General features: G+C 36.3%; 1 protein-coding gene across 1 annotated transcript; it reads right to left on the reverse strand.

The window, feature by feature from the left end:
- Positions 1 to 462: 462 nt before the first annotated feature.
- Positions 463 to 14,554, reverse strand: LOC142108490 (solute carrier family 12 member 3-like). Its single transcript, XM_075192185.1, has 26 exons — positions 13,975 to 14,554; positions 13,661 to 13,810; positions 13,477 to 13,552; positions 12,504 to 12,599; positions 11,711 to 11,850; positions 11,431 to 11,541; positions 11,230 to 11,341; positions 10,810 to 10,940; positions 10,553 to 10,637; positions 10,294 to 10,448; positions 9,649 to 9,756; positions 9,195 to 9,318; positions 8,648 to 8,749; positions 8,198 to 8,353; positions 7,991 to 8,090; positions 7,795 to 7,906; positions 7,491 to 7,613; positions 6,834 to 6,940; positions 6,542 to 6,624; positions 5,620 to 5,685; positions 4,695 to 4,799; positions 4,380 to 4,491; positions 4,166 to 4,252; positions 3,647 to 3,764; positions 1,804 to 1,871; positions 463 to 1,058 (listed from the first exon to the last, which is right to left on the reverse strand). The coding sequence occupies exons 1-26, from the start codon at positions 14,506 to 14,508 to the stop codon at positions 917 to 919; spliced, it is 3,303 nt and encodes a 1,100-aa protein (XP_075048286.1). The 5' UTR covers positions 14,509 to 14,554; the 3' UTR covers positions 463 to 916.
- Between the last annotated feature and the right edge of the window lie 2,522 nt (positions 14,555 to 17,076).

A 17,076-nucleotide genomic window follows, 5' to 3' on the forward strand; every position in this document is an offset into this window, starting at 1 on the left:
TGCAAATTCTGAATATTGGTTTGCCCCACAAAATGTCTGCCTTCAGTGTAGGCAAATGACTTGTCCATTTTAAGTGCTCAATTGAAGAATTAGAATCCCCTTGCATAAATTATTTTTTCAATTTGTCACTGCACTTTCCCATATTTGCAGTGCAGAAGGTATTTAGAGCTACATCGTCACTCAGAGCTCCTCATAAGCGAATGCTGTACCTCTACTGAAAGGATATGTGATTTACCTTTTAGTACTTATTACATTATTGTTACAGTGAAATTCAGAGACATCATGTGAGGCTCTGTACAGAGTGGATTGCAGTGCCACTGAAGAGCTTTATCTCTCTAATAAAAATATTCTATTGTATTTTTCACCCCTTCCGTTTTGTTCCATTAAGATTGCTGAAATATATATTCTTTATGGCAAAACAACAGCTGAAATCCTTTTGCAACACCTTTATTATAAGGCAAATTTTATTTACAAGGTATATTACAGGTTTACAAAGAGAACAGAACAAACACAACTCTTCCACTAAAAATGTGTAATACTTATATGGCTAACGGCAATATTTGGTAATCAATTCCTTAGTGTATAAACACTAGAAGTGATATAAAAGTGATACATTTTGCTGGCAATAAGAACAAACTATATATTACAAGCCTTTTAAACATTAAGCTATCCACTCTCCTTGTGTTTTATTTTGATTATTATGGCATACCATTCTTCTATGACTTTATTACATCTCTCTTTTAAACTATTACATACATTTGCTTTTTCATTTGAATAATATACAATATTTTGCACATAAGCAATTAAAAATACACCTTTCATTTGCATAAAAATATGCATCAAAGGGGATTACAACTCTTAATGTCAATCATAACTTCAGATTGGTGCCTCTACTCCTTCAGTCATTGCTCTTGGCTCATTGGCAGTATATTGTGAGTGTGTCTTGCTGATTACCACGGATGAAGATGATTGGTGGGTTTATGTCACGAGATAGGCTTTCAAGCCAAGCCATGTAGAGGGAACTGGGGCAGTCTGATTTACTTGCAATTGGGAGGCTTCTGTAAAAATAGCGAGAGGCACATATAGTGTTAACACTTTTTCAAAAATGGATAGTATAGTGTTAGACTTGCATCTGTTTAACAAAATCTGTACTATGATCAAATCTAGAGAATAGGTTTATATTTAAAAAAACAAAACACTTGTTCCATTCAATATCAGGCAGTGCTCAGGTATTAGTTTACAAAAGACATCATTGTTTTTGCCTCTGACAATCATGGTATTGGGTTATCAACAAAGAAATGCTTTGTCAGAATATTTACCATAACTTTTAAATAAAGTTAATCTTTCTGTAAATCAATCAGAATTGATAACTGTGTAATAGTCTTCATTTGCTTTTTGACAGATAAACAGAAGAGACAGAAGCTCATCAAGATCATTTATCAGTATAAAAAGAGACTAGTGCAGGGCACACCGTTCAGGGGCTTGCTGGTAAACTTTAGCCCAGGGGGTAAGCGCATTACAACCATTTGAAAGGAAAAATAATGCAGGTACCCCAGTGGCACAGCCCAGCCAGCCACTGACACCGTTGCATTAGCATACACAGAATGGCTAAGAGAAAGTAGAGTTTGTTCTACTTTCTCCTATCATTCCATCATCCTGCATCTCCACGTCAGCTTCTATCTCTTCTCCATTCACCTGGAACGGAATGGTGGAGAAACAAAATGACCTAATGGATGTATGCACTTATCCATACCCTAGAAGAAAAGGAATAATAGCTAAGCTAATTTCTAGTACTGTACTTACATTGCAATAAGAGCAGCATCCCGTGAATTCTCCTGAAGGATCTCGTTCATTCTCACATATCGCTCCGACTGACAAAAACAACAGAAAGTCAGATACACATACATAAGTGAAACTCCTAATGCTTATTCCTTGTGTTAAAACAAGAATGCAGGTTCTATTACAAGAAAACTTATTCTGAATGTTAAAGGCACTGGAGTATGTGAGTTGCTTATAAGAAATAGTTCTACAGAGTTATGAGTGATGTAAAGGACAAGAACATTACTATCTTAGGGAAGAACTGTTACAGAGACCAAATAACATAAATTGATGTAGAGAAGGACGAGAAAAATTCTAAGTGGTATATTTACTAAACTGCAGGTTTGAATAAGTAGAGGTGTTTCCTATAGCAACCAATCAGATTCTAGTTATCATTTATTTAGTACATTTTACAAAATGACAGCTAGAATCCGATTGGTTGCTATAGGCAACATCTCCACTTTTTCAAACTCGCAGTTTAGTAATTACTAAGTGTAGTGTTTAGGACAGCAGCTGAGAGGTTTAGTGCATAAAGACCATAAGAATTCTGTATTGCAGAGAGAAAAGGAAACTGCAACACAGCAATCCAACGTAAGTGTATATGACATTTGGCTATTGTATTTTGGACTTTGTGTAAAGATTTGGCTATTTTGGTTCTGCTGTGATTTAAATAGATGCTAATATTTTTAAGTAATTTTCAGGTAACCGTTGCTTGGCAGGTACATAACATGCAGTAGGTACAGACTAGTCAGAACTTTGTGTACTACAATACCCATCACAATATGTTCACTAAACATGATTATATAGTAATTTTTATTTTATTCTAAATATTCATGCTTGAAAACGTAGGGGGATCTTTCAGCGATAAATCTTTGAAGTGTGGGGCTGTCCTATAAATTAGGAACCATTTGCAACTTTGGATGTATTGTGTACATATTATTATAAAGATAAATCTACAACTGGAATTTTCAAAGGCAGGTACAGGTTTTCATGTAATTGGCTGACTCAGTGGAGAAAGCGTCTTTTTTCTTCAAACCTCTTTTTTCTTCAAACCTCTATTAACGATCTACAAGTTACTATGGTAGCAACCACAGTCACAGGGCACAGACAGGCTTTGGAACACCCGTTTTGTCAGCATTCTCGCTCACAGAACAATTCCCCTTTTTTCTTTCTCATCATGTACAAAGGAGGAAGGCCTCTAATACCCCATTCACACTGCCTCAAAAACCTGGGTTATCGGTGGGGAAGCCCAGACAACCCGGGTCGAGGCTCAGTGTGAGTGGGTCCAGGTCTAACTCCCGGGTCGGATGACCCGTTAATTAGACCTGGGTCCCATTGAAAGCTATTGTAAAGTTAAAAGAAAGAAAAAAACATCACAAGAGGAGCCAATCAAAGCTCCTCTTGTGATGTTGCCGGGGAGACCCGGACAGACCCGTGTTCAGTCTGAACACAGTCTACCCGGTATTTGCCAGGGTGTCCTGCACTGTTACCCGTCAATATCCCGGGTCATAAGACTGGGATATTGCCAGGGCGGCAGTATGAAAGTGGTATTACTGATAATGAGCTTACAACTGAGATACCATGTCTGGCTGAGGCAGCAATACCAGCTTCCCGCACAGAGGGATTATGGGAAGGGAAGAATGCGTTATAAGAAGACAATCAGGCTGATAAGATAGTCATGGGTTTGTCTTACAAAGTGAAGGAAAGGAGCCTCCTACACATAGTAAGTGGAAGGGAAGAGAATGGATTCTCTGAACTAACAATTCATTGATTTATAAGTATTGAGGTATATAGATAACAATCACAGCAAATGTAACATTTTTTGTACCTTAGGTGCGTGGTTTAGAAGGTCCTTTTCCTTGATACTCCAGGGAGGGATTTCTGATTCATTCCCACTCGGCTCTTCTATATTATATGGAGCTATAAGGTCCTCAAACAACTGCATGCTGTGAAGACAGAAAAAGTTTACAAATACAGAATATTAGGAGGTTTTTATGTCACACACTAAATTTTATACTCAAAAGTGTAGGGGTTTGTTTTTTACAAGGCTCCATGAAGATACATCTTTAGATATCTGACAGGCAAGAACAAGATTTTTAGATGGGGCTATTCAAAAAAAACAAATAAAACAACTACAAATCAAACTTATACAGACATATAAATAGGAAAAAACATTTGTGTATTACAAATTATAATCTATGTTCATTTATAACTAACTAAAAATGTCTGTCATGGTTTTTTAAATAGAATTTCGAGAATGAATGGAATATGTTTTTTTGCTAGATATCTTGCCCCTGGAAGGTACATACATAACTGACATCTCAGTACAATACTTTCATGTACTTACTTTTTGGGTTGGGGCTTCTGGTTAATGTCTGTCAGCACCACAACATCATGGAATCCCAATCTGAACTTCCCTAGGAGCGACTGCATTCTGCAGAGAGAGATTGGAAGGGTGAACTGTCAAAGCACACTCATATAATTGTTCAACTGTTCTCTGTCCTACAACCCAGTTTCTCTTTGTCAACCCTCCACCTTAAGTCATGTAAATAATAACTCACTCTTTCCTCTCTTCCTCTGCGTTTTTCTGCGTTCCTCTGATGTAGACTCGTACCTTGCATTGGCTCCAACGCTTTCTGCGAGTCAGCAGGTATGGGATGAGCAGGGTGAGACCTTGAGGGCAGTAAAAAAAACAAACTCATCTGAGCAAATATTGAAGTGCTTAGAATACTGCAGTTGTAGTTAATCTAAATGTATATACAAAGCATCGGTTGGTATGTTAAATATATTTTGTAATATTTCCCTATAAAACTGTGCTTAGTTTTGATTAGTATATATATATAGTTTTAATTGCATTGCCTTTGTCACATACTCACCTCCATCATCATATAGCCAGTAAATGTGGATGCTTTTCTTGCCCTGGCGGCTCTGGAATTGAGTATTGGTCTGATTCATAATCTCTGGGACTGTGCATGGAGTTTCTAGAAACAAAAGAGACGATGAAGAATTTGGATTAAAGAACAAAACAATGAGGACAAAATAAAAAAAACAAAACAAAACAAATCAAGACTCTGATCATTGATTATGGCAGAGACACAAAGGGTAATTTACAGACCGCAGAAAGTGCTTTTTTATGTGCACATGTGAGCCTATTTGTCCAAATAACATATTTCAAGGTGCAGGACCACTTCCCAGTACCTGGAACTACCATTGTAAAATCAATCTGTTCCCAGCATTGTTGATTTGCGGATGCAGCTGAATTCAGTTCAGTTTAGCTTTATTGACGGATTAAATTACTCTTGTGAGTGAAGGGACTATGTATTACATGTGTTACACTGTGTGTTTATTTTACATTGATTGAAGTGCACCTAGAATGCTTTTTCCTGCTGAAGTGCAGCTTGTAGTTGCAAAATGCATCTAAATTAAAAGTACAGTACAACACCAAATCTCTGGTATCTCCGTGATGGGTTAAAAAGCTGTGCACCCTTCCAGTAAACGCGTCCTGTCTACTCCACTATTTCATTTAAATATCCTCCTGCAAAACCAAATCTTGTTTTAGCATGCTGCTGCAAAAGTATGTGCATTCATTTTCCTAATCTGTACTCAGCAAGGCGTTTCCCCGATCCACCCAACTCATCTCAATAGATGGCGCAATTTTTTTTGCACCCTGCAGGTGCTGCCAACTTTGCACACAAGTGTGATTCGCTGTGTATTTGCGCAAAAGTAGTCACATCACAAAAGGGCATTAGAGAGCAAAACCTGCAGTGCAAAGACCCTATAATATGGAATATAAGCCCATACCTTTTTCTTTTTCTGTTTCGTTATCAGACATTGCTTCGTTATCAGAGTCCTGGAATGCCATGTTATCTGAGGGTAAAGAAAGTCATTCAAAGTGATTTATGAAGCACATTAAGTGGAGCTCATAATAGTTTATAGATGGCATACACCAACATTCAATGTTCCATATATGTTCTTTTCCATCCAATCAAATCACCATTAATACTGCTGATTTCTAAGCCTAGTGCCAGACGAGTCATTTTCTTGCTGCATTTTTCACCTATGCTTTCCTATTTAACTGAATCATTCTTGTAAACATAGTGTCACAGGAGAGTATTTCATGTTCAGATGAGTGTAAATCCTCACACGTTGTATTTAGGGTCGTCAAAGAAAGACAAACAAGGAAACTAAGGCTTCACAGAAATATAATTACCCCTACATCTGTCACTCTATAATTCCATATAGACAACAAATTGTAACCTCAGAAGCAAAATATGCATGTTATGTAAAGGTTTTCATTCTGTTTACCGCGCCAGCACAATGAAAGTTGTAGCACAGTCCTTGGCTGCTTTTACACTTAGGCCACACTAACCTTAAACCATGCTCAGAGTGTACCTGGAAGGCACAAGGCGTGGTATCAGTATAAAATGCTTATATTTATTTGGATCATATATAAAAAAAACTAGTATTCCAGGTCTGAGAAATAAACACTGGCCTTTTGAATTAAGAGAAAAATATGACCAGTTTCCTATATATAGGTAACAGCAACAATATAATATAATGTCACGATGAACTGTATAACATACAATGAATTTATCAACATCAACAGGGCAACTGTACAAACAATACACTCAATGTATCTGCTTACTATCTCTTAGTTTAAGCCATTTTTATATTCATTCACATTCATTTGTTCAACTGAAAATATACCCTCTGTCACACTTACATTCTCCCTGCAACTTCTGTGTCACATCAAGGCCATCCTTTATGCATACGATGCATACACCAAACTGACAGTCAAATACATCACTGTAAAAAATATAATATTGATTTGCTTTCACCAATATCAGGGTGATAAGAAAAAAAAATGATGCATAGATAATAGTAGCAAGAGAGAGAACTGTATGGGAACAATATTCAGCAAGCAGTTGTGGAGTAGTTGGAAGTATGGACAGTAGAGCTAAAGTGATGGACGACACAAGGAGTGAGCAGGGGAAAGTAAGTAAGAGGCCACTTACTTAATGATTCCCACATATTCCTCTAAGCACTGGCCAGGAACCTTTTGCCAATTATTTTTATAACCCAGCACCATGGTGTTTGGCTTTAAACGACCCAGACCAGAGACCTATATTGACAGAACATATTATGATCACGTGTTAGTAACATTTAGGAAAACACAGTAAGGTGTGTCTTAGTCTGTCATTAATTATAAATGGGTTTGAGTGAAGACTATTTTATGATATGCAGTGACTTACTGTCATTAAAGTGCTCTGTGCAGTAGCATATTTCACAATAGAGCAAGTTAATTTTAATTTGGCATTAAGTTATGCTAAAAAGGTCAACAAAGAAATTTTGGCTGAAGAGTGCTGGAAGCCATTATTTGAAGTAAGTGTCAGCTATGTTAATATGGCATAGAAGTCTGCATTTTTAAATAGAAAATGATATATAACCTTTGCTCACTCAATTATGTAAATGAATCATTTCAGAAAGAGTAGTACATTGATCCATTCTCACTATATGGTGATTAAAAGTGTATATTTTAGGAAAATAGTAATTTGAGGTTATACATTTTCCAGTATCAAAACCTGAATTGTCATGTGAAAGCCAAGGCACATATAACTAATGCTCGGAAAAGTCAATTTGAATGAACAGCAGTGAATCAACTGTTTCTGTACCTGCATTAAGCTTTTGGCACCAGCTCTTAAGGTGCTTTCATGAATCACACTGTAGAATGATCTCACTTTCCTTTTGTTCAACCACCGCAGATGTCCATCGGAGTCTGGCGTCATGTTAGAGTCCTGTGGATAATAGCATTGATTTAAATATATAATTGCTTCGTTTTAAGTTACATCCTACATATTTCTACATAACATAAACTATAGCTATTACATTCAAAGTCAGCACTAGAGCCCCTGTTTCACACACCTTATTTCTATAACAAATAGTCCAGTGTTACGGGTTAATGAATACTATACTTACAGTTACAACGTTTCCACAGATCATCAAACTTGTGTTCTTTGTTACAGAACTGACAAAGTCTACCAAGGCAGGGCGAAAGTTGGGGGGTCCAGTAAATACGAGACACTGTGGCCTGGATGGGTGGAGAATAGTAAAAGTTAATACAATGTCAGAGAATAAGGCATCTGGGGACTCTGGCTTAGACCGATCACAATACCTAAAGTTCTTGACATGTTCCTGCACTTCATTCAGGTTCATACTGTAGGTCAGTGCCATGCTGTAAGCCCCAGCCTGGACAGAGGATCCCCAGTTCACATCTAAAGGTCAAGTAGAGAAAGGAAATTGGTCAATACTACATTGTACCACAAACATTTATCACACTGCAGTTGTACTTTTGTCTTGTTGTACTGGCTAAAACTCTCACCTGGCTTTTTGTATGTGACATAACCTAGCAGAATTACAATAATAGCCACAGCAATTATAGCTGCCCACCATGTCAGGAGAAACATAATCACCACTGACACTACAGCACCGAAAAGAGAGGTCCACTTGCTGTAGTAACGAAAAGACGGGCGCCAGCCTATTGGAAAAAATACAATAAAATATGAATAAAAACAATAATAGCAGATTAAAGCACATCAAAACTGTGGGCTAAATCTTCTATCACTCATAATCTACTGGATGCATGTGAATTTACAAGCAGTGTCACTTGTAAGACAAATCATGATAGTGACAGCTAATATCAGTTGAAAAAGGAAACAAAACTGAAAAAGAGACAGGGAGATGAAAAAAATAAATCCATCACTTGATAACTTTTTGGTTAGTAACAAAAAATAACAGTAGTGGCAGAAGCATATTAAACCTTTATCTTTACCTGGGGAATTGGTAATGGACGCATGGAAGCAACTAAAGTTGATGAGAGCGTAGGAACAGAGGAAGAAATTGGAGATAATTGGAGCGATGGTGTTCAGTTCAGCTGTGGAGATATGATTAGTGTTAAATGATAACTAATGGTTTAACAGAGAATGATGTTAAATATAATAAGTATGGTAATACAATCCGTGGCTGATACAGATAATTAACCACTGGACTAACGCAAAAAAACTCCATGCAAAAGTAAATTCCATTTATAAGTTGGTCCTAACAAGCCACAGTGTTTTGCTATATATTTTTTCCATGTTAGTAATTAAATATCTCACTTTATGAATTGTGGTTAATGTATACATGTTTGAAAGGTAATAATTGGCCAACAAGAGCAAAGTCTATGACATATCTAATTCCCTACACAGTAAGTCATTGAAATATGTGTGGCAAAATATGGAATAAAGTATGATAATAGAATTGTTTATACTCGGCCTGACATACCATTATAAGCTATACAGTTAGTGAAGATCATTATAGTGGCTGCAAGATATACTTACCAATAAGGATGAATGCAGTAGCGATAATAAAAGACAGAATGTACCCACGGATAGGCTCATTGTTCTTCCCGTAACCCTTCCCAAAGAATCCAATAACAGGGTACAGTTTGTCCGTGCAGAGGCACTGTAGAGAATTAAGATGTGTTAGAGACAGGGAAGGTTTAGATATATAAGATAAGACATTAAAGATTTTAAATATGAACCTAAGTACTCAATAGTAGAAAAATAGAAATGTAAATATGAACATGTAGGTGATCCATTGCACTCTGACTGTTGTTAAAATACAGCTTTAAGCAGCCACTGCTGTGGGTTGCTTTTAACATCATGAAATACAATGGATACAATGAGAAGTATTCATGTGTTAGTAGGCAGACAATGAAAATATAACATTACCAGATCACAGATTAGAGAGTGCAAGGAATGAAATACAGGGATATATAAAAAAATTTCTTACTTGGAAGACTTTGGGGGCAGATACCAGGCAGGCCAAAGCTGAGGAAAGAGTAGCTGCAAAGATTCCAGCTGTGATGAGAGGGCTGAATGCTGCCACCATGCTCATGGACTGTATAAGAAAAGAACAGTTACTTATTGCACAACACAACAAAGCATGGGATATCCATTTAACTAAATTGCCTATATCATGTAATGCAACAGTATGGGTGTTTATTAAGAGGCAATTGTATTTGTTAGTATATGTTACATTTCTTATTCTGAGCCAAATCTATGTAAGTACTGCTTATAATCTTAGAGTTAAACAATTATAAAACAAAAGAGAATTGGATTGAGGAAGCAAGTTGTTTAAAACTTGTTAAAATAGCTCTATATCAAAATTGTTTGCTCAGGGTTATGCTGTTTTAAAGACCCCGGGGGTATATTTACTAAACTGCAGGTTTGAAAAAGTGAAGATGAGGCCTATAGCAACCAATCAGATTCTAGCTGTCATTTTGTAGAATGCACTAAATAAATCAAAGCTGGAATCTGATTGGTTGCTATAGGCAACATCTCCACTTTTCCAAATCTGTAGTTTAGTAAATCTAGCCCCCAGTCTCAAAATCAGAAGAAGTTGCCTGGGCTCTAAGAAACTGAGAAATTCCCTTACCTGATAGTAATTTGATAGTCCATAGGAACAAGTTTCTGTTTCTTCGCATGCTGTAAAATTCCAGCCAAACTGACAACTGAGTCCTTCACAGTCTGTTTCATTTAGCGGTATGGTGTCATTCAGAATGCCAGAAGCATCACGTAGGACACAAGAACCTGCACGGAGATGGGAGGATGGACACAAGTTTAGAATGAAAGAAAGTGTGACATGGGAAAGTAGTAATATTCAACATTATTTCATTGATCCAGCTAAAACTCACCTATGGTGGCAGAAATGGCAAGGTATGAGACTGTGGTCCAAAATATGGCCATCAGTGTTCCTTTGGGAATGGCCACTGCTGGGTCCTGAAATTTGGATTTTAAGAAGAGTTAACTAAATCTTGACTCTTTTATGTTTTAAATAGACATCAGAGCAGAAAATGTATAGCTGTAGCTGGAAATGCAAGTGTGCTATAATATGACTTTTATTGTGAGAAAATGTACACAAATAACATATATAAGATGAAGCTAGCTTTACCTTTAGGTCTCCTGAGATGTTTGCACCAGCTAGGATACCAGTAGCAGATGGGAAAAAGATGGAAAACATGCCAAAGAATGTTCCAGCCTCACCTCGCCAGTTGGGAACAATGTTTTCCAAGAAGATGGAACCTGGGATAAATGGAAGGATTAGTTATGTGATGTAGAGTAATAGTTAGTGTCCTGCTGAGACATAATTGGTTATGAAGCATGAGGTGAAAATAAAATAACATTGCTTATTGTCCACTAGTATATAGTCTGGTAAATTAAATGGCACAGGTATTATCAGCCCTATGAGATAACATCTGTTCTACGATATTCCGATATACCAACAATTATGAATGATCTTATAACAGAGATTGATATTAGTTAATATTTCATGTCTGTAGGCTTAACATACAGGTATTTCATGGGATCTTACCTTGGTAACTGAAAAACCCTTTGGATTGTCTCTCTTCACTAGCAGGTATGAATGTCCCCACTATGTAACTTGCAAAAGACACCAAGATAACCAGGAAAAATATTACTTGTGCCTGGAGAAAGTTGAAGAGATAAAAGTCAGCTCGGGATGATCCTTAACACATGTAATGATCAAAGACAGAATTTATGCTGTCAAACCAACCTTCGCTTCCCACTCCATTCCAGCTAATGATATGAGGAGAAGAGCTGTAACAGTTATGACACCGATGATCCTGATATCATTGACTGGGTCTGTCATTACAGCATCATATTCCTACCACAGAGAGGGGTTGGCAGAAACAATCAAACGTTACAATTCTTGAACAAATGACATCATAACATTAAGATTAACTGCTTTATCATTAATTTATTAAGTACTGATTTGTCTATAGACATTTGGGTTGATTATAGTAATGACAAAAATATGCTTTAGCTAAACCTACTTTAAGGAGGTCCGCAACTGTCTCCGCAAAGCCTACAGTGTGCATAGCGACTGCAACTGCATTGGCAAAGGCAAAGATGAGTCCAATAGAGCCTCCTAATTCTGGGCCCAAACTTCGAGAGATCAAGAAATATGTCCCACCTGTAAGCAAAGAAAATATTACTTTGGGGGTTGACAATGTTATGAACAATGAATAATGTAAGATGTATAAAGTCCAAGTGGAAGATTTATCAAGCTGCGGGTTTGAAAAAGTGGAGATGTTGCCTATAGCAGCCAATCAGATTCAAGTTATCATTTATTTAGTACATTCTACAAAATGAGAGCTAGAATCTGATGTTGCTATAGGCAACATCTCCACTTTTTTTAAACCGGCAGCTTGATAAATTTACTTCCAAGAGGGTAGTATATATACTACAACAGGACTACTTCCCATTGGTTCCATATTCAGTGTCTTTTATTATCATAGTAAATCTGCTATCTGTAAACTAATGATAAAAATCTGCTATCTACAAACTGTGAAGAAGTGTTTTGTATGCAGTGTTGATGCCCATAGAACTTTTTATGTTTACTAGGACCAATATAATAAAATGAATAAACATAATAGCAAACAATAAAGCAAACAAACAGAAGCACAAAGGACAAAGCTTGCCCTAAATGCAACATAAATTATTTTGTCCATTAAAATAGTTAATTGGTTTCTTCCCCCCCCCCTCCCCCACCCCCCTCTGGCTTCTAGGGGTCTATGTTAAGAACTTGATATTGTGTCACAGATGAAACGTAAAATGCGATCTTACCTGACTTGACTTTGCCATTAGTGGAAATGGCAGATATGGACAAGCCTGTGATAGATGTCACCACAACAGATAATAAAATGATCACCCATGTGAGACCTAAACAAAAATGGGAAATATTGTCACGTCTACAGCTGTTCTATAATCAGTGCTCATAAGCTTTAGAGTGCTGGTCTATATTGATATGAATGGTCAAACATAGCTACAAATGTCAAAATTATGTTGCCACCTTTATATGACTTTAATTTAGTGGTTTTGCATATGTCATCTTGCAACTTTTATTATGTTTATTGCTTTATACTTTTGGCTTGTTTGTGCTCTTTTCATGCATGTCTTTACATCCTCATGGAGAGTTTTTGTTGCCTTTGTGTCTCTTAAAACTAATACATCCAATGCAGAGGTCACAGAAGAACTGTATTACATCCAGAGCAAAACATAAATAGCTCTAATGTGATGTCATACATCATAATGTAACAATGTATTCAATAAAAGTTGGATAACATGTACAAAATAATACATTACAAATATATGAATGTGGAAATCCCTGGGTGAAAATACCTACATTGAAAATTTACACCTAATTAGTGCCGACACAACTATCTATTGCACAAAGTAGTAAAAAGTGACAAACCATTTGGACTAAAATGATAACAGCTGCAGCAGATACATTTTGTGCAAAATGTATCTACAGAAAATAGATAATAATGTAGTTAATGCTATGTTTGTAAACATACATAATACATGATTTTAATGATAATCTTCCTTTGGATCTTGACAACAGTTTTCCATAATACAACAAGAGACGTAGTTTTGAGGTGATTACGAGAAAATCAGTCATAAGATTAAAAATACATTCTGAGCACAGGAAAACATAGCCAAAGAATGCTTACATAGTATTTATAATGTGTTCAAGCAAAATTATGACTGACCATCATTTTAATAACAGTTATAGCATTTTTACATATAGCCTATATACCTATTCCAGCTTGTGCTGTAATCCATGGTAACCTCAAGTACAAGATGACCCCCCAGATATTTAACATACACCGGATCTATAGAGAGAATATAAAAGAAAAAAATTATTGCTCGTGTTATGATTTACAGATGCAGAACATATTGCAACTGTGAAAAACCCTCTTCTTATTAGGACTGATTCCTACCATGACACCTTTAATCCATCCAAACCGAACAGGTCCACCCTTTGGTTTCTTTTTCTTTTCACCCATTTCTTCTTCCTGCAATTCAAGCTTATCTTTGTCACAAGTTTCTACATCTTCATCCAAGTTGACTGGAACCATTTGCTGTTCATCCTGAAAGATTTAACAAAAAATAAATCTGTTTGGGATGATATTTTCTCCATGTACAGGATATTGAGAAGGGGAAGTAGGACACAAGCAACAATCTTTATTATGAGTAGATGAAAAAAAGAAGACAAAAGCACAAATCACTGCACATTACACTATGGTGTACTTACAGTTATGGCATTACGAAGGACATCCAGAGATGGACGACTCCGCTTCAGTCTCCCAGGGGCTATTGAATTTACATAGTGTTCGTGTCTGGGTGTAGCATCCAGGGTATCATAGGCCAATTGTCTCTTAGAGATCAGTTTATTACAGACAGGCAAATTTGCAGGATTAAGGCAAATACCAGCTGCCAGAGAACTCCCTGTCTCGCCACAATTACCCACGACTGCTGGTTCCTGACTATCAGTTGAGCAAGGAATCATCTGAAGTCCTGTATTAAAGTTCTCAATAGATTGGTTAAGGTGGTTTAGAACTTCTTGTACATGTTCTTCTGGTACCTCCATAACCAGCCCATCATTTGTGGAGGTATATCCAGAAGATAGCTCATCACTGCCAGATGAACACTCTAGGGACTCCAAACTTGTTGACTTGCTTGTCGGTTCCATCTTTTTATTGGTGTTTAGTGAATATGTTGGAGTTGAATAGTTGCAGCTTTCTGGTCTGTGGACTAAAACATGTCCATTTCTTATATCATTAAACATTATATTTGCAGGAGCAGCCTTTTCATGACCTGGCTTCTTTTCTTCAGTGCAGGGAACCTCATGAGAAAGATGCTCATTGTATTCAAGCATGCTGGTAGGAGCCCAGCTTCCATGGTGGCCAGACATGGAGACACGCTCTATAAGGAATCTGCCAATGGAGAAAGGAGTGCTTCTTGGGCAATCCATAAACCGCGGACAGGCGATTTGCTGAAGCTGAAGACACTAGTAACTGCAAAATAGAACACAACTATTAATCACTTGATAACATAGATTTCAAACTCAAAGTGTGAGAAAACAACATTTAGGGCTAGATTTACTAGGCTGCGGGTTTGAAAAAGTGGGGATGTTGCCTATAGCAACCAATCAGATTCTAGCTGTCATTTTGTAGAAAGCAATAAATAAATGAAAGCTAGAATCTGATTGGTTGCTATAGGCAACATCCCCACTTTTTCAAACCCGCAGCTTAGTTAATCTAGCCCTTAGTGTCTCAATCAACTAGAGTGGATACAATGTTGTAGTTACATTAGAAAGTTCACAATTTTTGGTAGAACTCTTTACTTATGGGCCAAATACTATTAAAAATTGTTGTGAAGAAGGGGTTCACAAAAAAGACTGGGGGCTAGATTTACTAAGAATCGGGTTTGAAACCGCCACCCATTGCCGGCGGTTTAGTGGTCCAAACTACCACATTTACTATAGGGTGGTTTGAGGCTTCAATTTAAAATGACTGGCGATGTATGGCGGATTGAAAAAGTTAAACCGCCGGCGGTTTGGATGAAACCGCCATCAAAACCGCCATTCAAAAGACAGGACAGGATAGTTTCAATACCTGCTTCAGAATGTCTTGATAGCTCAAACATTCTATTTTAACTATTTTGCCATTGTGAACATAAGAGAAAGCACCATTGACATTTAAATTATGTTACCAATCATTATTTATTGACTAAGGGGCAAAATGAATCAAATATTAACATACGAGGAAAAAAATAAATCATTATATTAGGGGATAAAATTATTTAATTATTATATTATTTGGATAACATATAATGACAAATTGTGGAACATAAATAAATATATCCACCATTAACAACCAGCTAATGATATTATATATTCACATTTCTCACTTAATATAATGCTATAAAAGTGTCCCTTATATATAAAAAAAAATTCTCTCATAAGTTAATATTAAATTTATTTTGTTCCGTTATCAATAAATAATGATTTTCCAAATAATTAAAATGTCAATGATGCACTCTCTTATGTTCTGAATGGCAAAATATCTCAAACAGCAGCAGTTTGATCAGTTTCACCATTTACAACCACTCGTTCATTTTGGCCGTTTGGATGGCTGTTTTGCGGCGGTTTTGAAAACCCCAGCTTAGTAAATCCAGCTGTTTGTATGTTCATCATTGCTAAAATCGAGATGGTGGTTTGATAAGTGGTGGTTTTGAAAAATGTCAATTCTGGGTGTTGTTAATGGCGGTTTGGGCTTTAGTAAATCCAGCGGTTTCAAAACCGCCGGAAAAATAGCAAAAAAACAGCGTTTTGAGCAAACCGCCCTTTAGTAAGTCTAGCCCTTGGAGATCTTCATGCAGCCTCTGAGCCACCAGTTAGACAGCTCTGATGTATATGGTTTACAATATATCTAATATGGTATAATAATTGTTATAATTAATGTATAAACCTATTAATCTATTACATATACTTAAACAGTTGAAAGATACGAACTTGGTAGACGTAAATGCAGATGTAGGCTCACAAATCTTTTCAGGACTAAGGAATTATTTAAAATATACACATTATATCGTGGTCCAAATTACAAAAAGTAAATAACCCCAATAATGCTGAAAGGCACAAAATTAATAAATAAAATAAAAAGTATATGTGATGTATAGTGCACAACTAACATATATTTAAAGATTATTTATAAACAAAATCAGGGCTCGAAATAAATAATAAAGTAAGAGGCAGGTGAGAGGTGGATAATTAAGTAGTGAAACAAAAATAAAAGGAGTAGAACAGTGAAAATACAAGTAACGTTCTAGTATTCTTTTAGAAAAGATAATTCATCCCCTGTTGTTGGCACCTGTTCTGTGGGAAGCATATCCCCAAACATAGCTGTAAAAATATATTCCATAAATCCTCATTTTTCATATACATCATCTGAATAACACCAATAAATATATGTACACATCACATTGAAAATCTGTATTCTCTGAACCATACAATGGTCCATAAAACTAAAAACAATTGTTTGCCATTTGTAGGTTAACAAATTCACATACAGTAAATTCAACCCCTAAGTCAATTTATATATATCATATCATATATATATATAAATATAAAATATATATATATATATAAAAATTAGTCCTATTAAAGACAATATATACTGTCTTTGTTATATTGCTTTATATTATTATTAATAGGCCTGTGAACAAACGTTGCAAAGTTATTACAATGTTTGAAACAGCCAATGAAACCTAGAATTTTATCTCAAGTATGGACACCTATCCAAGCAATAGTTTTTCAAGCAGTTATGATATTAAATAAGCAGGGCTCTTAATG

The sequence above is a fragment of the Mixophyes fleayi genome, chromosome 1 (assembly GCF_038048845.1).
Source record: "Mixophyes fleayi isolate aMixFle1 chromosome 1, aMixFle1.hap1, whole genome shotgun sequence".
NCBI classification, from domain to species: Eukaryota; Metazoa; Chordata; class Amphibia; order Anura; family Limnodynastidae; genus Mixophyes; species Mixophyes fleayi.